This window comes from Malaclemys terrapin, chromosome 1 (assembly GCF_027887155.1).
Source record: "Malaclemys terrapin pileata isolate rMalTer1 chromosome 1, rMalTer1.hap1, whole genome shotgun sequence".
In the NCBI taxonomy this organism is placed as follows: Eukaryota; Metazoa; Chordata; order Testudines; family Emydidae; genus Malaclemys; species Malaclemys terrapin.
In genome coordinates this window covers 289,996,739-290,022,375 of record NC_071505.1, presented here as the reverse complement: position 1 = coordinate 290,022,375, position 25,637 = coordinate 289,996,739, and the positions used below count along the sequence as shown (strand labels likewise).

The 25,637-nt window shown below is 42.9% G+C and overlaps 1 protein-coding gene across 3 annotated transcripts in view; it reads right to left on the bottom strand.

Moving 5' to 3' along the window:
* NAA16 (N-alpha-acetyltransferase 16, NatA auxiliary subunit) overlaps positions 1–25,637 on the bottom strand; it is a 100,861-nt gene that overhangs the window by 17,177 nt on the left and 58,047 nt on the right. For all 3 annotated transcript variants that reach the window (XM_054013926.1, XM_054013908.1, XM_054013917.1), the window contains one exon: positions 23,373–23,479. In XM_054013926.1, coding sequence (XP_053869901.1) covers positions 23,373–23,479 — 107 coding nt within the window. The remainder of the gene's footprint in view (positions 1–23,372; positions 23,480–25,637) is intronic.

Genomic DNA, 25,637 nt, shown 5'->3' with positions numbered 1-25,637 from the left:
ATCCTAAAAAGGAATACCTTTGAGCAGGAGGAATAAATAAATACCACCAGCACTGTCATAAACACTTAGTCAGCTTGTTAATTCTTATTAGTGATCCAAGCACAGCTTGTAGAAAAGAACTTTTACCATTTATTTTTAATTAAAGTTTGTCCCAAGTGTCAAAGCGAACTATTAGCTCTACTTCAGCGTTTCTCAAACTGTGGTTGGTGACCACAGATATTTCACAAAATACTTGCTGGTAGTCCACAAAGCTGGTTGGTCATATGATGCTCACTCTCCTTGTTTCCAGCTACTAAGTCACATTAAAAGACAGCTGAAATTAAGGCCTGGTCTACACTACGAGTTTAGGCCGACTTTAGCAGCATTAAATCGAATTAAGCCTGGACACGTTCACACAACGAAGCCCTTTAAACCGGTTTCTTTACTCCACCTCTGACGAGGGGATTAGCGATAAAATCGGCCTTAGCGGGTCGGAATTGGGGTAGTGTGAACAGAATTCGACGTTATTGGCCTCCGGGAGCTATCTCACAGTGCTTCATTGTGACTGCTTTGGACAGCACTCTCAACTCAGATGCACTGGTCAGGTAGACAGGAAAAGCCCCGCAAACGTTTGAATTTCATTTCCTGTTTGCCCAGCGTGGAGAGCACAGGTAACAGTGATGAGTCCCAGGATCGCAAAAGAGCTCCAGCATGGACCAAACGGGAGGTACGGGATCTGCTTGCCATATGGGGAGACGAATCAGTGCTAGCTGAACTCCGTAGCAGTAAACGAAATGGCAAAATTGGAAAAGGTCTCAAAAGCCATGAAGGACAGAGGTCATAACAGGGATGCACAGCAGTGCCACGTGAAAATTAAGGAGCTAAGGCAAGCCTACCACAAAGCCAGAGAGGCAAACGGAAGGTCCGGGGCAGAGCCGCAAACATGCCGCTTCTATGCGGAGCTGCATGCCATGCTAGGGAGTGCAGCCACCACTACCCCAACCATGTGCTATGACTCTGTCACTGGAGAACCACACAGGGAAGAGGGTTCGGGGTATGAGGAAGAGGAGGATGAAGATAATGTAGATAGCTCACAGCAGCAAGGAAGCAGAGAAACCGGTTTCCCCAACAGCCAGGATATGTTTATCACCCTGGAGCCAGTAACCCCCGAACTCACCCAAGGCGTGCTCCCAGACCCTGAGGGCACACAGGGGACCTCTGGTGAGTGTACCTTTGTAAATATTACACATGGTTTAAAAGCAAGCGTGTTTAATGATTAATTTGCCCTGGCAATCGCGGCCAGTACAGCTACTGGAAAAGTCTGTTAACGTGTATGGGGATGGAGCGGAAATCCTCCAGGAACATCTCCAGAAAGCTCTCCTTCGTGTACTCCCAAAGCCTTTGCAAAAGGTTTCTGGGGAGGGCTGCCTTATCCCATCCGCCATGGTAGGACACTTTACCACGCCAGGCCAGTAGCACAAAATCTGGAATCATTGCATAACAAAGCATGGCAGCGTATGGTCCCGGTGTTTGCTGGCATGCAGACAACATCCATTCCTTACCTCTCTTTGTTTTCCTCAGGAGAGTGATATCATTCACGGTCACTTGGTTGAAATGGGGTGATTTTATTAAGGGGACATTCAGAGGTGCCCGTTCCTGCTCGGCTGAACAGAAATGTTCCCCGCTGTTAGCCACGTGGTGGGGGGGAGGGGTGAAGTGATCATCCCAGAGAACTGGGTGTGTGTGGGGGGGGGTAGAGTTGGGTTTGTGCTGCATGTTAACCCGGGAACCGCAGCCCCTCCTTTTACATTGCAAACCCATTTTAAATGGCCAACCCAACGGGTGCTTGCTATGGGAAATGAGGATGCTACTGTTTGAAACCATTCCCATATGTTAAGAAGGTTAAAAAAGCCAAAAAAGACTGTGGCTTACCATGGCTACCTGCAAGCCGAAATCTGTTGCCTGGCACTGCGTGAGTGATCTCTCACACCAAACCGTCAGGCCCTCAATATAAGAGGAAAAATGCGACCTTGTAACGAAAGCACATGTGCTGTGTAATGTGAACAGCAAAATTTAATGTGAAAGAGTGTACCCATTGTTCTCTAAAATGTGTCTTTTTTTTAACCACCTCTCCCTTCTCCTCCACCAGCTGCAAATGTTTCTCCTTTACAGAGGCTAGTGAAGATTAGAAGGAGAAAACAGCGGACTCGGGATGACATGTTCACGGAGCTCCAGATGTCCTCCCACGCTGAAAGAGCACAGCAGAATGCGTGGAGGCAGTCAATGTCAGACTACAGAAAAGCACAGTATGAACGAGAGGAGAGGTGGCGGGCTGAATCGCGGGATGAACAGAGCAAGTGACGGGCTGAAGATGATAGGTGGCGTCAGCTTGCAGACAGAAGGCAAGTGTCGATGCTCTGGCTGCTGGAGCGTCAAACTGATATGCTCCAGCGTATGGTTGAACTGCAGGAAAGGCAGCAGGAGCAGAGACCGCCGCTACAGCCCCTGTGTAACCAACAGCCCTCCTCCCCAAGTTCCATAGCCTCCTCACCCAGACGCCCAAGAACACGGTGGGGGGGGGGGGCCTCCGGCCACCCAGTCACTCCACCCCAGATGATTGCCCGAGCATCAGAAGGCTGGCCTTCAATAAGAGTTAAAGTTTTAAACTGCAGTGTGTCCTTTCCCTTCCTTCCTCCCCCACCCATCCTGGGCTACCTTGGCAATTATTCCCCTAGTTGTGTGATGAATTAATAAAGAATGCATGAATGTGAAGTAACAATGACTTTATTGCCTCTGCAAGCGGTGCTCGAAGGGGGAGGGGAGGGCAGGGTGGTTGGTTTACAGGGAAGTAGAGTGAACCGGGTGGGGCGGAGGGTTCATCAAGGAGAAACAAACAGAAGTTTCACACCATAGCCTGGCCAGTCACAAAACTCGTTTTCAAAGCTTCTCTGATGCGCACCGCGCCCTGCTGTGCTCTTCTAACCGCCCTGGTGTCTGGCTGTGCGTAATCAGCGGCCAGGCGATGTGCCTCAATGTCCCACCCCGTCATAAATGTCTCCTCCTTACTCTCACAGATATTGTGGAGCACACAGCAAGCAGCAATAACAATGGGGATATTCTTTTCGCTGAAGTCTGAGCGAGTCAGTAAGCTCCGCCAGCGCGCTTTTAAACATCCAAATGCACATTCCACCACCATTCGGCACTTGCTCAGCCTGTAGTTGAACAGGTCCTGACTACTGTCCAGGCTGCCTGTGTACAGCTTCATGAGCCATGGCATTAAGGAGTAGGCTGGGTCCCCAAGGATAACTATAGGCATTTCAACATCCCCAACGGTTATTTTCTGGTCCGGGAAGAAAGTCCCTTCCTCCAGCTTTCGAAACAGACCAGAGTGCCTGAAGACGCGAGCATCATGTACCTTTCCCGGCCATCCCACGTTGATGTTGGTGAAACGTCCCTTGTGATCCACCAGGGCTGGCAGCAGCATTGAAAAGTACCCCTTGCGGTTTATATACTCAGTGGCTTGGTGCTCCGGTGACAAGATAGGGATATGGGTTCCATCTATCGCCCCACCACAGTTTGGGAATCTCATTGCAGCAAAGCCATCCACTATGGCCTGCACGTTTCCCAGAGTCACTACCCTTGATATCACCAGGTCTTTCATTGCCCTGGCAACTTGGATCACAGCAGCCCCCACAGTAGATTTGCCCACTCCAAATTGATTCCCGACTGACCGGTAGCTGTCTGGCGTTGCAAGCTTCCACAGGGCTATCGCCACTCGCTTCTCAACTGTGAGGGCTGCTCTCATCCTGGTATTCTGGCGCTTCAGGGCAGGGGAAAGCTGCCAAGTTCCATGAACGTGCCCTTACGCATGCGAAAGTTTTGCAGCCACTGGGAATCGTCCCACACCTGCAACACGATATGGTCCCACCAGTCTATGCTTGTTTCCAGGGCCCAGAATCGGCATTCCACGCCATGAACCTGCCCCAGTAACACCATGATTTGCACATTGCTGGGGCCTGTGCCTTGTGAGAGGTCTATGTCCATGTCAATTTCCTCATCAATCTCGTCGCCGCGCTGCAATCGCCTCCTCGGCTGGTCCTGGTTTTGCTTTGGCATGTCCTGGCTCTGCATATAATCCAGGACAATGCGCGTGGTGTTCATAGTGCTCATAATTGCCGCGGTGATCTGAGCAGGCTCCATGATCCCAGTGCTATGGCGTCTGGTCCGAAAAAAGGCGCGAAACTAGTATCTGATGGACGGAGGGAGGGGCGAGTGACGACATGGTGTACAGGTACACGGAATTAAAATCAACAAAGGTGGTTGTGCATCAGGGAGAAACACAAACAACTGTCACACAGAATGCCCCCCCCCTAAAAGATTGAACTCAAAACCCTGGGTTTAGCGGGCCGTTGATTTCACGGAGGGAGGGAGAAGCAAATGAATACAGAACAAATCTATTTTTTACATCTTAAGCTGGCAGACGATGGTGCAGCATGACTGATAGCCCTCGGCATCTTCTGGGTGCTTGGCAGAAAATACTGGGCGCTTGGCAGAAAATAGCATACTACGACTGATAGCCATCATCGTCAAGACAGTTCGATAGGACTGAGCATGTCTGCCCAGGTGCCCATGATTGACAGCCACTGCAGTACGATGACTAAGGATACCAGTCGTAATATACCATCTTCTACCAAAAGGCAAGGGGCTGCTGTTGTGTGCAATGCAGCCCCACGTCTGCCAGCACCCAGATCGCCGATGAAGGCTACCAGTCATACTGCACCGTCTACTGCCAAAAGGCAATTAGCTGCTGCTGTGTAGCAATGCAGTACCACGTCTGCCGGCACCCAGAGGACATATGGTGACGGTGAGCTGAGCGGGCTCCATGCTTGGCGTGGTATGTTGTCTGCACAGGTAACCCAGGTAAAAAGGTGCGAAGCGATTGTCTGCCATTGCTCTGACGGAGGAGGAGGTGCCTGACGACATGTACCCAGAACCCCCCGCGACACTGTTTTGCATCATTCAGGCATTGGGATCTCAACCCAGAATTCCAATGGGCGGCGGAGACTGCGGGAACTGTGGGATAGCTACCCACAGTGCAATGCTCCGGAAGTCGACGCTAGCCTCGGTACTGTGGACGTGGTCCGCCGACTTAATGCACTTAGAGCATTTTATGTGGGGACACACACAATCGGCTGTATACAACAGATTTCTATAAAACTGGCTTCTATAAATTCGACCTAATTTCGTAGTGTAGACATACCCTAATACTTGCTTAGTATTTCTTTCCAATGTAAAATATTGGGATGTGTGTCACAAATGGGAGGGAATGTAGTTTACAACAGTTGCTCTCAAACTTTTTTTTACTGGTGACCCCTTTCACATAGTAAGCCTCTGAGTGCAACCCCCCTTATAAATTAAAAACACATTTTATATATTTAACACCATTATAAATGCTGGAGGCAAAGTGGGGTTTGGAGTGGAGGTTGACAGCTCGCAACTCCCCATGTAATAACCTCATGACCCCCGGAGGGGTCCCAACCCCCCCGTTTGAGAACCCCTGGTTTACAACAATCTCTGTATCAAGAGTTGGTCCACACTACATAAAGTTTGAGAACCCACGTGCTATTTAATTTGTTAATATTTCTATGCCTGGAAAATAACATGCAACTAAGCCAGCATTGTTAGTTCTTTAACTCCACGCCACTTACAACTCCCGTTTATGAACAAGTGACTGCCCTGTTCAGTAAGCCCGACTTCAAAGTCTTTCCAGCTACAGAATACATCCAGTGCAGTCAAAGACTTATTTTAATACTGTTAAAAACACTGAATTATCTAGGACATCCCCTTCACCATGAGGTAAGTCTTTCAGGTCTCCTACGGTATGATGTGTGTCAATACTAGGAAAATTTTCTATTAATTTTCTGGCAACATCACAAACAAATTCTGCTCTAAGCAAGTTTTCATGACAGTGCTAGAACACCTATGTCCTGCTTACTCTAACACACTGGGGGTAGGACTGGTACAGGTATACCAGAAAAACAGGTACATTTTCTACTGTATACAAGATCACTGAATATGCAGACAGTCAAACAATAAATCTAAGAGGTGTGAATTTCCCCCATTCATAAGCCAACATAAGACATTTCATTACTAGTGGCCTTAGCTGAAACATCCAGTTCATGTGCCTATCCAGTATAATGAGCTTTTTATTCCTTTGACAGAAGATATAAAATTGCAAGCTTTAAGACCCCATCAACCCTACAATTTTTACAGTGCTTGTAATCAGTTTGTGACACTGTTGTCTCCGAACATAGTTTGTGCCAACATACAGTACAACAATTAAGACACTGTGCCTAACAAAGTTTGAATATTTCATACTGATTTTGCCAGCAGGCAAGGTCTAGCACTAGTGTTGTGCTGCAAATCAGTCCTAGCACACACATTTTGTGATGCAGACTGTACTACTAATTAGGTCTACGTAAGTGGGTTAGCCAGTTTGGCTCTCTCACAGGTATCTGTGTGGGAAGACACGTCATAGGGGTTCACTCCTTGTGAGTGTCTTTCAGGCAATATCCCTTACACAAAGTCATTTCTACAAGACTTCACTGACTACATAACTCAGAAGCATTGAGAAGGTTTAAGTTTCTCAGCACTTCCTATTACTGGACACTACAAGTTTTCTTACCATCCGACAGCACTCCACTGGTATTAGAACAGTTGGAAGTGATAGTGTGGACAGACAACAGTAATAAAAACACTCGTGCCTTGTTTACATCAGCAATTCCAAAAGTGATACTGTTATAATACTGTCCAGCAGAAGCCCCAGCAGACTGAGAAATGCAGGGCTCATTCAGATTCTGAACAGCATTTCCAGTGTCTTAAATTTCGTAAGACTGGACTTCCTCCTGGGTAGTGTCAATAAAATGGTAGTTCCTGTGAAGAATCTGCAGCATCATTCAGTTATGAAAATACTGAAAAATGTGATGGGGGTTTCTAAATAGTTTTGAAAAATCATTTAAACACACATTTAGTGTACTTTACATTTAGAGTATTAGATTGACCTAGTTACATTGCTCAAGAGAGACAAAAATTTGCATCCCTGAGAGCTGTAGTTAAGCTAAACAACCAGCATAGATTAAGGCCTTGGCTACACTCGAGAATTCACAGTGCTGCCGCTGTGTAGTGGAGAGCGCTCTCCCAGCGCTGCAACTACTCCACGTCTCCAAGGAGAATAGTGTGCAGCGCTGCGAGCGAGCGTGCAGCACTGCAGGTGCTGATTACACTGGTGCTTTACAGCGCTGCACTCGGGGGTGGGGGAGCGTTTTCACACCCCTGAGCGCAGCAAGTTGCAGCTCTGTACAGTGCCAGTGTTGCCAAGGCCATATTTAGATAGAAAGAAGAATTCTTCTGTCAACCTAGCTACCATCCGCTTGGGGAGATGGATTACATACATCACTTGAAATATCCCTCCCATCACTGTAGGAATCATCTACATACACTATAGCTCTACAGTGACACCTGTAGTGTAGACAGACTCTCTCACATAGTTACAGAGGCTAACTACAGTAACTCCTCACTTAAAGTCATCCTGCTTAACGTTGTTTCATTGTTATGTTGCTGATCAATTAGGGAACATATTCATTTAAAGTTGTGCAATGCTCCACTCTTACGTTGTTTGGCTGCCTGCTTTCTCCACAGCTGGCAGCCTCCTTACGCCCCCCTCCCTCCCAGCACCTCCCGCCCACCTCCTGCCCAGCAGACCCCGTGGATCAGCATCTTCCCCCTCTTCCCCCCACCTCCTGCCCGGCAATGAGCTGGCTTGCGGCATTTTGGAGGGAGGAGAGAAGACTCTGTGCACAGGCTCCCCATCCCTCCTGCCTGAGGCAATCAGCTGGCTTGCGGCGTTCGGGAGGCAGGGGAGGGAGGGGGGAGGCACACAGAGTCCTCGTTCCTCCCCCCTCCCTCCTGTCCAGGGCAATCAGCTGGCTTGCCGCGTTCAGGAGGCAGTGGGAGCCTGTGCACCGAGTCTGCACTCCTTCCCCCTCCCTCCAAAACACCGCAAGCCAGCTGATTGCCCTGGGCAGGAGAGAGGCGGGAGGAGCGAGGACTCAGCGCACGTTCCCCCCACCCTCCCCTGCCTCCTGCCCAGGGCAATCAGCTGGCTTGCGGCGTTTTGGAGGCGGGAGGAAAGAGCAAGGACTCGACATGCAGGCTCCCCCTCCCTCTCCTGCCTCCCGAACGTGGCAAGCCAGCTGATTGCCCCGGGCAGGAGGGAGGAGCGAGGACTCGGTGCACCTCCCCCCTCCCTCCCCTATGCAACAATCAGCTGGTTTGCGGCATTTAGAAGGGAGGGGAGGAAGGAAGGGGGGGAGGAGCCAGGACACAGCGAGCAAAGTAAAGGGGGAGGAGGTGGGGGGGAGAAGAGGCGGGTCAAGGGTGGGGGGTTGGGGGAAGGAGTGGAGTGGGCGGGCTAAAGGTTGAACCCCCGTCTCTGGTGCTTGTAGAATAGGGGAAGCTGCCCTGGAACCTAACCCCCCCATTTACATTAATTCTTATGGGGAAATTGGATTCGCTTAACATCATTTCACTTAAAGTTGCATTTTTCAGGAACATAACTAAAATGTTAAGTAAGGAGTTACTGTATTACTGATGCATCACGTGTGAAGCCAAAACACCTATTCTAAGGCTGCCTAACAATTCCCATTATAAAAAAACTGGTTCAAATGTTTAAAATTTTAGCAAACCTCAACTAATTAGGTTGGGATTTTCCATAACTGGAGCTTGGGGTTCAATTTATTTTTTGGAAATTCAACCACACACAACGTAGACATTTCCAAGAATATTAGTGAAAAGTTTTGTATTGTTTAAAAATAAAATAATAAAAATAAAAAAAATATTCAGACTTAATTACCATCTCTTTCTTGTGCCATCATGCAGTAACTTGAAATTTTGCAAGGAGTAGTCTGGGGGTCAGACTGGTGCTTTTTACTGTATTACTGTCCCCATGAAAACCCTTCCAGATTTGGTCAAATTATAAACTGCAGTGGGGAGGGGGAATCCCATTTACAGAGAAGCTATAGAACTTGTCAGAGGCTCTCTCCTTAAATTTCTCAACATTCCAACTACAGTATGCATGCTCCTAGATGCCACTGAAATGCCATTGATTTTTTTCTCCATCGTTCTAAAACAACCACACAGAACTGGATGGAGACAGACAAGATCCTCCTCCTGCTCTTCCTTTCCCTTCTAAACACCCTTCTGGCCTAGGTGAAGTGGCATTGCACTGGGAACCAGTAGACTAAGTTCAAATATTACCTCATCTATTGACTGGGGTTAATAATTCTATGTACTTTTGTCATAACTATAAAGGGAAGGGTAACAGCCCTCCTGTGTACAATACTACTTGCTAATTATATCCCGTCTTGTGAGGTGTGCCAACGAGTGGGAAAGCCCCAAGACCAGGTCAAAGCCCCTCTCCAGCCACTACCCATAATTGAGGTCCCATTTCAGCAAGTAGCTGTGGATATTCTGGGTCCTTTCCCAAAGAAGACACCCAGAGGAAAGCAGTACATACTGACTTTCATGGATTTTGCTACCCGATGGCCAGAAGCAGTACTCTTAAGCAACACCAGGGCTAAAAGTGCGTGCCAGGCATTAGCAGACATTTTTGCCAGTGTAGGTTGGCCCTCCGACATCCTTACAGATTCAGGAACTAATTTCCTGGCAGGGACCATGAAAACCTGTGGGAAGCTCATGGGGTGAATCACTTGGTTGCCACCCCTTACCACCATCAAACCAATGGCCTGGTGGAGAGGTTTAATGGAACTTTGGGGGTCATGATACGTAAATTCGTAAATGAACACTCCAATGACTGGGACCTAGTGTTGCAGCAGTTGCTTTTTGCCTACAGGGCTGTACCACATCCCAGTTTAGGGTTTTCACCATTTGAACTTGTGTATGGCCGCGAGGTTAAGGGGCCATTACAGTTGGTGAAGCAGCAATGGGAGGGGTTTACACCTTCTCCAGGAACTAACATTCTAGACTTTGTAAGCAACCTACAAAGCACCCTCCGACACTCTTTAGCCCTTGCTAAAGAAAACCTAAAGGATGCTCAGGAAAAGCAAAAGGCCTGGTATGATAAACATTCCAGAGAACGGTCCTTCAAAGTAGGAGACCAAGTCATGGTCTTAAAGGCGCTCCAGGCCCATAAAATGGAAGCGTCGTGGGAAGGACCATTCACGGTCCAGGAGCACCTAGGAGCTGTTAACTATCTCATAGCATCCCCCACCTCCAACATAAAGCCTAAGGTATACCATGTTAATTCTCGTAAGCCTTTTTATTCCAGAGAATTAAAGGTTTTCCAGTTTACAGCCCAGGAAACAGATGACACGGAGTGGCCTGAAAGGTATCTACTATGAAGGGATACATACAGGAGGGATAACTCAGTGGTTTGAGCATTGGCCTGCTAAACCCATGGTTATCAGTTCAATCCTTGAGGGGGCCACTTAGGGATCTGGGGCAAAATCAAAAATTGGTCCTGCTAGTGAAGGCAGGGGGCTGGACTCTATGACCTTTCAAGGTCCTTTCCAGTTCTAGGAGATGGGATATCTCCATTAATTTATTATACCTAGACTTTAGTAAGGCATTTGATACGGTCTCACATGATATTCTTATTGATAAACTAGGCAAATACAAGTTAGATGGGGCTACTAAAAGGTGGGTGCATAACTGGCTGGATAACGTACTCAGAGAGTTGTTATTAATGGTTCCCAATCCTGCTGGAAAGGCATAACGAGTGGGGTTCCGCAGGGTCTGTTTTGGGACCGGCTCTGTTCAATATCTTCATTAACGACTTAGATATTGGCATAGAAAGTTCGCTTATTAAGTTTGCGGATGATACCAAACTGGGAGGGATTGCAACTGCTTTGGAGGACAGGATCATAATTCAAAATGATCTGGACAAATTGGAGAAATGGTCTGAATTAAACAGGATGAAGTTTAACAGACAAATGCAAAGTGCTCCACTTAGGAAGAAAAAAATCAGTTTCACACATACAGAATGGGAAGAGACTGTCTAGGAAGGAGTACGGCAGAAAGGGATCTAGGGGTTATAGTGGACCACAAGCTAAATATGAGTCAACAGTGTGATGCTGTTGCAAAAAAAAAAAAGGAAACATGATTCTGGGATGTATTAACAGGTGTATTGTGAGCAAGACACGAGAAGTCATTCTTCCGCTCTACTCTGCTCTGGTTAGGCCTCAGCTGGAGTATTGTGTCCAGTTCTGGGCACCGCATTTCAAGAAAGATGTGGAAAAATTGGAGAGGGTCCAGAGAAGAGCAACAAGAATGATTAAAGGTCTTGAGAACATGACCTATGAAGGAAGACTGAAAGAACTGGGTTTGTTTAGTTTGGAAAAGAGAAGACAGAGGGGACATGATAGCAGGTTTTCAGGTATCTAAAAGGGTGTCATAAGGAGGAGGGAGAAAACTTGTTCACCTTAGCCTCTAAGGATAGAACAAGAAGCAATGGGTTTAAACTGCAGCAAGGGAGGTCTAGGTTGGACATTAGGAAAAAGTTCCTAACTGTCAGGGTTGTTAAACACTGGAATAAATTGCCTAGGGAGGTTGTGGAATCTCCATCTCTGGAGATATTTAAGAGTAGGTTAGATAAATGTCTATCAGGGATGGTCTAGACAGTATTTGGTCCTGCCATGCGGGCAGGGGACTGGACTCGATGACCTCTCGAGGTCCCTTCCAGTCCTTGAATCTATGAAGGAAAAAGTAATGGTGGCGTGGAAGAGGTGAACCTCTCCACAACCCTTGGACGTCTGCAGCGACAGCAGATCAAGAAGCCATGCACTAGCTTTGCGCCAATGTTCTCAGCCACTCCAGGACAGACCGAACGGGCATACCACTCCACTGACACAGGTAATGCTCACCCAATTAGAACCCCACCCTACCGGGAGTCACCTCATGCCCAAACTGCTATAAAAAGGGAGATCCAGGACATGCTACAGATGAGTACAATCCGCCCCTCTAAGAGTGCATGGACATCGCCAGTGGTTCTAGTTCCTAAACCAGATGGGGAAATACGCTTTTGCATGGACTACCGTAAGCTAAATGCTGTAACTCGTCCCGACAACCATCCAATGCCACGCACAGATGAGCTATTGGAGAAATTGGGACATGCCCAATTCATGTCTACCTCAGACTTAACCAAGGGGTATTGACAAGTACCACTAGATGAACCTGCCAAGGAAAGGTCAGCCTTCGGCACCCAGGCAGGGGTGTATGAATTGAATGTACTCCCTTTCGGGCTGCAAAATGCACCCGCCACATTCTAAAGACTTGTAGATGGTCTCCTGGCGGGATTGGGAGAATCTGCAGTTGCCTACCTCGATGATGTGACCATTTTTTCTGATTCATGGACAGAACACCTGGAGCACCTGGAAAAAGTCTTCGAGCGCATCAGGCAGGCAGGATTAACTGTTAAGGCTAAAAAGTGTCAAATAGGCCTAAACAGAGTGACTTACCTGGGGCACCAGGTGGGTCAAGGAACTATAAATCCCCTACAGGCCAAAGTGGATGCTATCCAAAAGTGGCCGGTCCTAAACTCAAAGAAACAGGTCCAATCATTCTTAGGCTTGGCCGGATATTATAGGCAATTTGTACCACACTACAGCCAAATCGCCGCCCCGCTGACAGACCTAACCAAAAAGAAACAGCCAAATGCAGTTCAGTGGACTGATGAGTGTCAGAAGGCCTTTCACCAGCTTAAGGCGACACTCATGTCTGACCCTGCGCTAAGGGCCCCAGACTTTGGCAAACCGTTTCTAGTAACCACAGATGCATCCGAGCGGGGTGTGGGAGCAGTTTTAATGCAGGAAGGACCGGATCAAGAATTCCATCCTGTCATGTTTCTCAGCAAGAAACTGTCTGAGAGGGAAAGCCACTAGTCAATCAGCGAAAGGGAATGCCACGCCATTGTGTACGCGCTGGAAAAGCTACGCCCATACGTTGGAGACGGCATTTCTAACTACAAACAGACCATGCTGCGCTACAGTGGCTTCATACCACCAAGTGGAATAACAAAAAACTTCTTCGGTGGAGTTTAGCTCTCCAAGATTTTGATTTTGAAATACAACACATTTCAGGAGCTTCTAACAAAGTGGCTGATGCACTCTCCTGTGAAAGTTTCCCAGAATCAACTAGTTAAAAAATGTTCTTGGAATGTGGGACATATTGTTAGTTTTTATATAATCAGTAGTATGTCTAAAGGTGCATGTGTCATATTAACTCTTGTTTTCTCCTAGAGCTCCAGGAAGAAATCACAGCCAGTGTGGAACCAGCTGTCCAACACTATCTGTGATTTGGGGGGCGTGTCATAACTATAAAGGAAAGGGCAACAGCCTTCCTGTGTACAATACTATAAAATCCCTCCTGGCCAGAGACTCCAAAATCCTTTTACTTGTAAAGGGTTAAGAAGCTCAGGTAACCTGGCTGACACCTGACCCAAAGGACCAATAAGGGGACAAGATACTTTCAAATCTTGGTGGGGGGAAGGCTTTTGTTTATGCTCTTTGTTTTGGGGGTTGTTCGCTCTTGGGACTAAGACATCAATCCATGCTCTCCAAATCTTTCTGAACAAGTCTCTCATATTTCAAACTTGTAAGTACAGCCAGGCTAGGTGTGTTAGTTTTATCTTTCTTTTCTCAACTTGTAAATGTACCTTTTGCTAGGGTGTTTTCCTCTGTTTGCTGTAACTTTGAACCTAAGGCTAGAGGGGGTTCCTCTCGGCTCTTTAAGTTTGATTACCCTGTAAAGTTATTTTCCATCCTGATTTTACAGAGATGATTTTACCTTTCTTTCTTTAATTAAAAGCCTTCTTTTTAAGAACCTGATTGATTTTTCCTTGTTCTAAGATCCAAGGGGATTGATCTGGACTCACCAGAAATTGGTGTGGGGAAAGAAGGGGGTTGGGGAATGATTAATACTTGTTTTAAGATTCAAGGGGTTTTGGATCAGTGTTCACCAGGGAATTGGTGGAAGAGTCTCTCAAGGCTACCCAGGGAAGGGACTTAGCACATTGGGAGTGGTGGCAGCGGACCAGATCTAAGCTGGTAGTTAAGCTTACAAGTTTTCATGCAGGCCCCCACATCTGTACCCTAAAGTTCAGAGTGGGGAAGGAGCCTTGTCAACTTTATAGTGCTATTAATGAGCAAGCACTCTGTACATTAGGAGAAGGGGCAAATATTAGCTAATCATCAAATTCTGGTACTGCTTAATGCACAATTTCTTACTTTCCTACTTACGCTTTTTTGAATTATCCCATTCTTCTTATGAAGAGTATAGTTTGGAAGTCAAAGATTTTTACATTTTGCTATGAATCATAGAATATCAGGGTTGGAAGGGACCTCAGGAGGTCATCTAGTCCAACCCCCTGCTCAAACCAGGACCAATCCCCAACTAAATGAATGTTCAGTAATATTTGGATCTGATTTATATGACCACTTACCACTGAGTTTGGTCCTTAAAATTCTAACCCAGAGAGCTTTCTAACCCAGGGAGTACACAGTTTCTTTAAAACTAACCAAAAGAGAGAGACATGAACAAAAAGGCAGCTGAGTCCCATGGTTGCTAATCTTTTACTCCATCTTAAAATGTAGAGCTAATTAATAGAATTAAATGTCCTTTACTTCCTTATGTGATCTACCACTAGTTCATGGAGGGCATCCAACTACAAAACTTGGTCACAGCTTCCCTTTCATTTCTATAGCAATCAAAATTAAGGACAGATAAAGCCATCTTTCTTGTAAGAGGAAAAGAAAGGGCTTCAGGGGAGACAGCCTACCTTCCTGTGCAGAGAGCCTTATACCTTTTTTGAGGCTTCTGAGGTTTCTTCCAGCCAGACATTTTCTCTCATCCAGTATTTCCTCACAGAGCCTCCATGTTTTTAGTTACACAGAAATAAGACATGCGCTTCAATGGAATCAATGCACCTGCAACACAATCGACGCAAACCTTGACTAATTGAAGGTCTTCACTCTTTGGATTTAATCTCACGGATATAAAGCACAACTGACTGGGGACCCAAAGAGTAGTTTTGAATATTGGTCAGATTAAAAAACCTGGAATTTGTTTTAGTGTCTGATTTTGTTCTCTTTTGCTAGGGATAGTGGGAACAGACGGGGATGCTTAAAGCATTTACTGCAAATACATTTTGGGAGCAACCCATGGAGTATGAAAATTCTTACATTTCAATGTGTAATTTTTAGTCAGTCATTTGCGTGCAGCAAAATCACCCTGTTAAGAGATAGTCTTAAGGCTTAGGTTCATGTAGAAATGGTAATTTCATATAAAGACCCCAAATCCTACTAGGACTACTGGGCAGAATTTTTTCTTCTTGGGAGACACCAAGGAAAAAGTGCAGCTTCTTTTAGGTCATGCTAATTCAAGATAGTATTTGAGCTAGTGCTATATTTAGGCACTCAGATGCCATCACGCCGAAAATTATATAAATATGCCTATATACACGTCTGCTACTATACCATCATTAATTTTGTGAAGGAAAGCCTGATACAACATTAGTACCCTCCAAACACCATGCAGTTAGGCTTCTAAAGCTGCAGGGTTGAATCAAAATTTCAGAGAAATCTGGATAGTAAACTAATTTCCAAGACACCTACATTGCACTATTAATAAAACCTACAACAACTACACAATTGAAACAACTACAAGATAGCTACATAAATACCCTAAAAAACAGGAAAAAGCCATCAGCAAGTAAACAAGTCCCCCCAAACTTTGATATAAAACTTAGTATCCACACACAACATATATTGTGCAGACATCTTTCCCTGCAAGTGCCACCACCAAACTCATTTGTAGACACACGCATCTGTCATTACACATTTCAAGCACTTACTATTGTACAAGGATTTTTGAAGAATGTTCTTTAAATGGTAATCTACAGATGGTCTATACAATAAAAACTTAATTTCATATTATAGGATTTTTACTTCCAGGTAGTGTTATATCTCTAAAAATCCTATTATCTCTAAAGCCATGTTTTGTTTAGAAGAGAATCAAATTGCTAGAGGAAAGAGGGAAATCCTGTTAACAGGAAACAATTTCAGCTCTCCAGGATGAAAAGACAGCCTTTTCATTCAATATTACATGAGTTAATATTGCTACTATATTCTCAACCAGGGGTAGGCAACCTTTCAGAAGTGGTGTGCCAAGTCTTCATTTAGTCACTCTAATTTAAGGTTTCACGTGCCGGTAATTCATTTTAACGTTTTTAGACGGTCTCTTTCTGTAAGTCTATATTATATAACTAAACTATTGTATATAAAGTAAACAAGGTTTTCAAAAAGTTTAAGAAGTGTCATTTAAAATTAAATTAAAATGCTGATCTTATGCCACCAGCCTGCTCAGCTCGCTGCCAGCCTGGGGTTCTGTTCACCTAGGCCGGCAGCAGGCTGAGCAGGGCCTATGACCGGGGCCCCAGACCTGGGGAAGGGGGTGTTTCAGGGGTCAGGGCAGAAGGCTGGGGTGTGTGTGTGTGTTGGAACTTCCTGTGATATTCGGGGTAGACAGTCAAATTTTCTCACACTGCACCACAAATGGCTAGAGCAGCCACATTTCGACAGGGCGGTAGGAAGTCTTGGATATGGTTGGACAGACTCAGCCTGTGTACTGAAGTTATGGATGCTGGAGCTCCGGTTCAAAAATTCAGTCTAGGTGTCAGCAACCACCATAGACACTCAAGCACTAGGTTCACAAAACTACGGTTCACTGACTTTAGGTCCACTAACCCTGGACTTACGTTGCAGTGTAGAGACACCTCTAATATGACAATTACTTCAAGTACTGTTTTAATTAATCCATCCCTTGAAAGTGTTTCTCTGACATAGGAAGAAACAGCAAAAACTACTAAGGTATGGAAATGCAGAATACCAACCTCATCATTTGAGGTTAGAGAGAAGTTTAAAATGTCAAGAAAAGGAAAAATATAACTAATGTTTAAGTAACAAAAACAAAGACTACTGTCTTTAACTACAGGATTATTTATGCAAGGAAGCTAATTAACCCTCAGTGAGGGACCAAATGGTAGGTATTCAAACAGACAGAACAAGAAAATCCGTAACAGATAAGGGACAAAACTATGTTCCCAATTCACTTATGTACTGTATTCTTTCCCTCAGCCTTCCTGATTACATGAAGGGCATCTTGATAATACTGTAATTAAATACAGACTATATATGGCTTCTCTGTTGTAACTCTTCAACCTATGTAAACACTTATGAATAGAAGGTTCAATTATTGAAGTACATGGGTTAGAGATTAACCTTTATAGATCTCTTTTGGTTCGCTGCGGCACTGCAGAGACTGAATTAAAACGTTTAGTCTTGCAGTAAAGTTGAGTAGGAATTTTGACTCTGTCCAACTCCAGGTTTAGTGAAGCCTAAACAAAGAGCCCTGATGGACACAGAATGATAAGACTAAAAGGAGAGGTTTTGTATCATCAAAAGTTGCATTTACTGACTATCCAGAAAGAAAATCTACAACACAATGTATTAACTGAATGGATTAGTTATTAACAGCATGTTATGTTCAATATGATTAAAAAAGGAAAATAAGTACTCTCGGCATTAATTATAAGAAATAATTGCTACAAGATTGGAAAGAGATTGTTGAGAAATGGAAACTGTCTAAATCCCTTAACTGGCTTTGATAAATTTTAATAAACCAAATGGGACTACATTTTAAACAAGAGGTGCTATTTGCTTTGTTGAATTAAGCACCTATAAGCTACTGATTAACAGCACCTAAGACTCAGTGAAGAATTGTAGAAAAGGATTTTATTCAAGACATTGGTCTACCTTCTTCTATTAAGTTGTATCCAAGATTTGCTTAATTCCCATGAAGATAAATGGTTTAAAATTTCAGTATGGAAGTCAAAGTTTTTCATTTGGATGCCTGAGGCAGGATCTTAAGTTACATAGTAGTTTACACCTATGTCTCAGTGAGGCTTTTTTTAGTATTAATTTATGTTGCCAAACAGTCCATTGTCATCGAGTAGTAGATTTGAAAGTCCCTATGAGTTGGAAGGGAAATCAAAGACAGCACCTTATTACGCCTTGTAATAAGAGACTCAGAGTAACTTTTCCACACAGTCGTGTGTTTTTATTTTTTACTGATGAAGCAGCACCTGAAATACTATGTCCATTTCTGGGCATCTGAGTACTAGACTGTGTTCTTTGAACTCATTTATTAGGGAATTGGAGGGACTGCTTCATAAGGGGAGCAGTGTCTTCATGCATTTGAAGAAGTGGGTTTTTTACCCATGAAAGCTTATGCCCAAATAAATCTGTTAGTCTTTAAGGTGCCACCTTAAAAAAAAAAAACTCCTCGTCGTTTTTGCGGATACAGATTAACACGGCTACTCCTCTGATAATGGGGGGGGGGAGGGAGGCTGCAGAGAGAAGACACATTTAAAGGGTATTGTAATAAGCAGCTATGCCTGGGACATATACGGAGAGATCCGTTTTTATATATTCTTATTCACTTGAAATTTGCAGTTAAGCTACTTTAGGGAGAAACTGCAGGTTTCTGTTCAGACAAAACGCCTGGAAGAGGAAAAGAAATGCTCTCACATGGCCAGACTAGTACCATCAGATGTGCACTGAAGTAATATCATGATCTAATTGGAGACCAGAGGGTCCTCTGAAAAGAAAAAAGACCAGACCACCATTAAATAAAGGAAAGTCCCCTTCCTAAAATGGCATATGAACTTTAAAAGGTCTCTGCCCTTGCCTTCTTGATAGTATAAACCTGGGAGTGGGGAAGAGTAAAGTATTAGATATGGGCTATGTCTACACTACAGAACACCACTTCTCCCAACAATGCTAGCTGAGCTGACAAAGCTGTGTCTATATGGAGGTTTTGTCAGCATAGCTAAGTCACTCAGGGGTATGTTTTTTCACATCCTGGACTGATATAGCTACACTGATATATAGCTTAAGTGTAGACCAAGCAATGGACTAACAAATAAAACAACTACATCTGTTTCTGATTTTGACCTAAAACATCTAACCTTGTTAGGAAAGGCCTAGCACAGTACATTGTTTATTTCACCATGCTAGGAGACTATGATCCTTTCTCCTTTCTTTTGGCAGAAGATCTGGCCAGAGTGACCTATGCATGTGTCATTTTCAGATTGCGTAAATTAATGTAATCTGTGTATCAGAGAATGCATGTAGAAGCAACACAGAAGCTTCAAGTTTGATAGCCCAGTTTTCATTGGAATAAGCCACAGAGAACAGAACACTGGTGCTCTGCACTGTCCACAGATTCCCAGTTCACTTCCAATGTCAATTCAAGGCCCCAGTCTTACAAGGCTATGAACAGTCCAGGATCAGGATATGTTGAAGATAACCACTTCATCTATTCTATGATTTTCTGTGCTATTCCAGAACAACGCAGGTAAAAAAGCCCCCAAAAAGCTTGCGAGAGCCAGAGGGCATTCATTTAAGGGAATTCTACTGTGGAACAAGCTACAGGAAATAAGACACAGGCAAAATCTAACCATTTTCAAAAAACGCTATAAATTTCACTTATTTGCCAGTCTTCCCATCTTAAGAAATGCTACGAGTATGCACAATGATGGAGAAGCTTCTTAAACTGGGAATATTCATTTTGTAGTCTACTATGAAAAACATTTTTTCATATCTATATTGTATTCAGCACTAATCATGGTGAGAAGTTTTACAGATTGCTTTCGTTTTAGCTGTCATTCAACTTTTTCTTCTATTACAAGAACAGAATTTTGTTTAAAAGTAAGCGTTAACAATAAGGGACAAAGCGCTGACTGACTCTCTCCTTGGGGAAGAGAAAACAGATGCTGGCTAAATGGTACACAGGTACCCAAGAGAGTCTTGGGAAGTGCTGCAGTTTCTACTTAGAGGTACAGTCTGGGCTGGTATTAAATAAATCCTTTCATGGGTACTAGGACTCTGAACATCAAGGATGGAGAAACATTCCTTCTATTGCACCACATGAAATGTAACCAGGACTTTTTTTTTTTTTTTTTTTTTGAAAAATCAAAGAAAAACTTCCTGACTGGAAGCTTAGATTGGGCACTAGGATATGTAGCTGGCATAGGATGTGTAGAAGCCCCATCACTGGGGGCATTTAATACTGGACTGTATAAAGCACTGTTCAGACAATCTGCTGTAGGGTACAATCAGGTAGTGGAAGGAGGAAAGAACAGGATTAATCCATCTTTAACATTTCAAATGTCAAGATAATAAACATACAAGCATAAGATGATCAGTATCCTACTGTCAGGGAAATTACTTTCCTCTGATTGCTGAATTAGATTTACTATGCATTTTATACACACCATCCTCTGAAATATCTGACATTGACACACCTTCCCAATAGTCACACACTTTTCCCTGAAATAAACACACTAGAAAACTAACAAAACGTCTATGAAATTAAACGAAAAATGCATACTAGGTGATTTGCTTTGCCAGCATTTATTCCCTAAACATAAAGAGGCACACATTTTGATAAAAAAGAAGAGCCTGTAATTTTGTAAGTTAAACACAAGAACACAATACATCTCTACCTTGATATAACGCGACCCGATATAACACAAATTCGGATATAACGCGGTAAAGCAGTGCTGGGGGTGGGGTGGGGTGCGGAGGGCATGACTGCGCACTCCGATGGATCAAAGCAAGTTCAATATAACATGGTTTCACCTATAGCGCGGTAAGATTTTTTGGCTTCCAAGGACAGCATTATATCAAGGTAGAGGTATATTTGGTTCCACAAATCTATTCACTTAGGCCTACCACTCTTGTATCTACTCTTAGATATTTAAACACATGTATCAATTTACTTTTTCAGCACCTGAGCTATTAAGAGGTTTTGACCAAACCAATCAATGTACTAAAATGTGCTTACTTGATGCTGAGCTGACAAAAAAAAGAGTGGAAGTCTTTAAAAATGTACAAAATTCTGAACTCAAAAGTTCTATCACCTGATATTTTACTTTCACAATTTTTCACCATTTTAATGCCGTGAACTGCTACAAACTACTTCCGCAACCACATTTGTAGAAGGGAAAGAATGTACACAGGATTACATTTCATGAACCACAATTCAAGCTCTTCTTCCCACCCAGGGCTCAACCAATAACACTGATCCCAAATACAAAGGTTAAGTTGAATAAATAGGAATAGGTTCCATAGCTTTCCTGAGTTTGTTTTGTTTACTTGATTTTATCCGTCGAGGTCTTTGTTCTAAATTTAGGTCAACCACATTTCCACTGAAACTGCAACAGTAGTGTTATCAGCCTACAATCTGTTCTCTTTCAAATCTCATGTTTATAACTTTAATACCTCCCTGTTGAGTCCCTTTTAATACAAAATTATTGGTATATTTTGATCAAAGTTCTCCTGCTGTGTTAATTTCTACATATATGATCTGGATGCAGAGACACAAAACCTTCCTGGGAGTTCCATGGAGTATCAATGGGAGACTTGGAAATCAATCCTTTTCCTATCAACCAACCAATCATGAAACTGAATGACAGCTGTGACAGAACAGTCTAACATCTATGACGTACCTCAGGACTGTGTTACATGTTTTTATGTTAAAGATTTCATGTTACTGTACTTGAGAAGTTACCTTTATTTTCATTGTCTGATAAAACACCAAAGTCATAATTTGCCATAATTTTCTCTGTATTTTTGGGTGGCATCTTCACAACTTGGACACAATACTTCACATCTTTCTTTTTTCCACACACAGAATTTGTCGCATTGAGTAGAAGTGTATTTTCCCCCAGTACAGATGCTTGTAGCCATTACAGGGTAATTTCACACAATCAACCAACCATCTTCTATTAATAATCAATGCTGATTTTAGTTTTTCCTAAAATCATGTATTACCAGGCCCTGTGCAAGATTCTTTCAAGCCAAGTCCCCATAATCAATTCACAACTCCAGGCTCAATATCCAGTGACAGTTGATTCTACCAAGCAGACATGCCCCTCCCTCAAAACATAAGTAACTATTCCTTCCCACCCCAAGCTTCTAGAAAGTTGTTACAGGGATAACATCCTTGACATTCATCACTTCTCTTTTAATTTCAAAATAGTTAAATTTTATTCAGACTGAAGGTAGAGCGAATTTTCTTGTTTCAAAACCCTTTCAAATATGGTATTTCCATAAACATAAATGAGTGAGTGAAATGCAAAAACACAAAAAACTTGAAGAAACCCCAGCCCACCCCCTTCCAGGGGGAAAAAAAACTAAGTATTTTCACAAATGTAAATCCTGTGCTCCCATACTAAGCCATATAAATGTGATAATTGCCTCTGTCTCTGCATAAAAATTATTGGTTAGTCTCTCTGAATAAGCTGGCAATCTTAAAAGTTCTGATTTCATGTTCCCAACTTGACTGGTGGCAAGAAAACTTCTCAGGTAAAAACATGCCACAGTGGAAGCAGTGACTAACCCTTTCCTCTCATTAGTACACAGTGGCCTACTCCGAGCACTTCCCACCCCACCTAATTTTGCCCATCCTTGGTGAAGAACTCTCTCTATTACAATTCATGTCATCCATATCAATATTCCTGAACATCTCAAACTTTTGGATTCTCCATATAGTTGGAAAAATCAAGGAGATTTTAAAGTTTTTAAAATCACACAGTTTAAGTTCAACTTCACTATGTAAAATTTTTCATACAAAGTGCAATATATTGTTGAATACATTTTGTACATGTACAGTTTGTGTATATATACACCCCCCCACACACACACACACTACTCTGACACTTTAAAACCAATAATTAAATCTGGAAAAGCAGTTTTAGTACAAAACAGAACATACCTTGAGATTTTAGACTTGCTCATATGTAATAATACTACACAAACTTTAGACAAACTGACATATGGAACAAATCTCTGTAGCATATATTACTACAATTCAGAACTATTACCTGTTGTCTATTTAATAATAAAGATTTCTTGTGACAGCATAAACCACAAATTGAAACAACCGTGACACATTTGCATCCCAGGACAAAGAATACAGTTTCGTAGATTAGTCTTCATTGACTTGTCAAACTTCTGTACATATTTGTATCTGATTCTGACAATATCAAAATCATCAAATTTAATACAGATACGTACATGTTACTACGCGATGAGTAATCACCTAGTAATTCTGTAGTGAAAGCAGCACACTAACTACTAAGTAGGAGATTGCTGAATTACAGTCATTTGTAAATTCCAGAGGAATCTATATAATACACTTACAACTTAAATTAGTACAGCAGATTACATGAAAACTGAATAAATATTAAAATTTACCTTTTCTGTATTGTAATATAAAGATTTCAAAGTGGTAAACAAGGGTGGGCAGCCTTTACTGAAGTTAACCCTCAGGAACTTATCCATTAGTTCTCTAAATGTTTCACCTAGAAACAAAAGTGTATTTGGTTATATTTTAATGTTTGTGAGTGCCGTATACTGATCAGTGTTTATATTTATACAACTATGGATTATCACCAATAATTGAAACTCTACATAGAAAACTGTTCTAATGCTTTGATTTCTTTCCTGTTAAAGAAGAAAAACAGAATAAGCACATCTTCCCCCCTAAAGAAACGTTTATGTTTGGGGAAACTAACATGTGACCGTGACTTTCTACACTAAAATCAGTTTTAGAATTTGAAACTGATTGGAAGACTTGGTTTCATAAGGCAGGGTCCCCGCATTTTTATCAATATTGTAGGAGGAGGTTACTGAAATACTTAGTTATCTGAATGTATTTGTGGGCACAACCACACTACTTGTTGTGCTATGATATCTTTCTATAGCAGAGCAAGATTTCTGGGAGAGACTTAAGAAAGGAAAGTAACTAACAAGCAAATCAATCTTTATAGCACTGACGTCTGAGAGCATCTTAGGTTAATGCTTCCATGAATTATGAAGATGAGTCAACTGGGAAGACACATGGAACAGGCATAGAATATTTTCCATATGCTCAGTAGGGCTGTATAAATATTTTAGCTACCAAGCTGAGAATATTTACAAACTGAAATGCTTTTGACAGACCTAGAAAAACAGACATTAGAGTAACTAAAATACCTTGTTTGTTACAAAAAGGCATGGAAGGGTAACCCAGTGAGACACCGTGTGGCTCTCATTTAAGTGTGAATTATCTTGTTTTCATTTCAAGAGCTGCTCAAGAATGGGGCAACTACTTTTTATTACCACACCCATTCCCACGGAAATGAATATATTCGACAATACAGACTTGCAATGATATAAAGTGTTCCAGAACCAACACATGCATATTGAAAATCATTCCTAGTAATAAAAATAGGCAATGAAGTTTTCCCCTTATTTTCATGTTTTTCTATTTATGGGAATAAAACATTTAATCTGAAGATGGCAGATCGATGGTAAATTGTCATGTAGCTGCTCAGAAATCAATTTACAAGATGAACTGCTTAAAAATCAAGCAGAACATAGTCGCCTTTATGTTCCTGAAAAGGATTAGTTGAAGTAAACATCTGGGATTTAAGTGAGGCATGAATGGCATCCTTTAATTTTTGGCTTGATCTGTTGTGAAGCAATGGTAATTTTGAAGTTGCACCCAAAACACACACACACACACACACACACTCACTCTTCAGGAGCAAAAGAAAAAAAAATGGACTAAACTCAGGCTGGCCCAGCGCTTTGAGGGATGACCACACTGCTAAATAAGTGAACTGATCTTAAAATTTATTCATCTGAGGATAATTTAAGGAATATGTTCAGTCACTCTCCCAGTTTCCAGTGCCAGGAAATCTCTGAAGTAAGTTGTAAACTTTACATTTTTTTCTTTGAAAAAGTTTTGTTAGCATTACAACTATGCCTGTTAGTTTCTGTATAATCTATATCTTCAAGTTGTGGCCTGCCAAAGAGTATAAACTAAATGCACTCCCTTTTGAGCACATAGTGGGTATGGCTATACAGCAACTGGAGCACATGTACCAGAGCTAACTTCGACCACTGTCGCTTGATAAAAATAGCGGTGCAGCCAGAGTGGCATGGGCTAGCCACCCACGTACAATTCTGTCTGGGACCCTAGGGTAACTAGGCTACACTGCTATTTTTAGTAAGTTCAATCACACTAGTTCAGGTATGCCTACCTGTGCTCCCCCAATTGCAGTGTAGAAGTACCCTGTGTATCAAGGCCATTCAGAGGCAAGCAAAGAGTTGAGGTGCATTGTTAATGTGCATCTCATTGGTAGGTTCATTAGTCCTCAGGACAGAGTGAATCACAATTTCAAACACCATTGGGGTCTCCCTGAGCTAATTTTAAGGTAAGTAGGAGAGTGTATATGGTGTATATTTGAGTCAAGTAAAGGCTCCTCCATGAAGGTGACAGCCACATGGAAGCAGAGTTGAAAAGATTTTGTTTCATAAGGGAGACAGACGCAAATTCATCATCAGATAACATATCTACATTGGTTTCTAGAATTATAATAGTACTGAGAACTCTCATAGCTGTTAGAGGGTACATCTATGCTGTGTTTTAAAACCTGCAGCAGGGAGTCTCAGAGCCCAGGTCTACAATTTTGG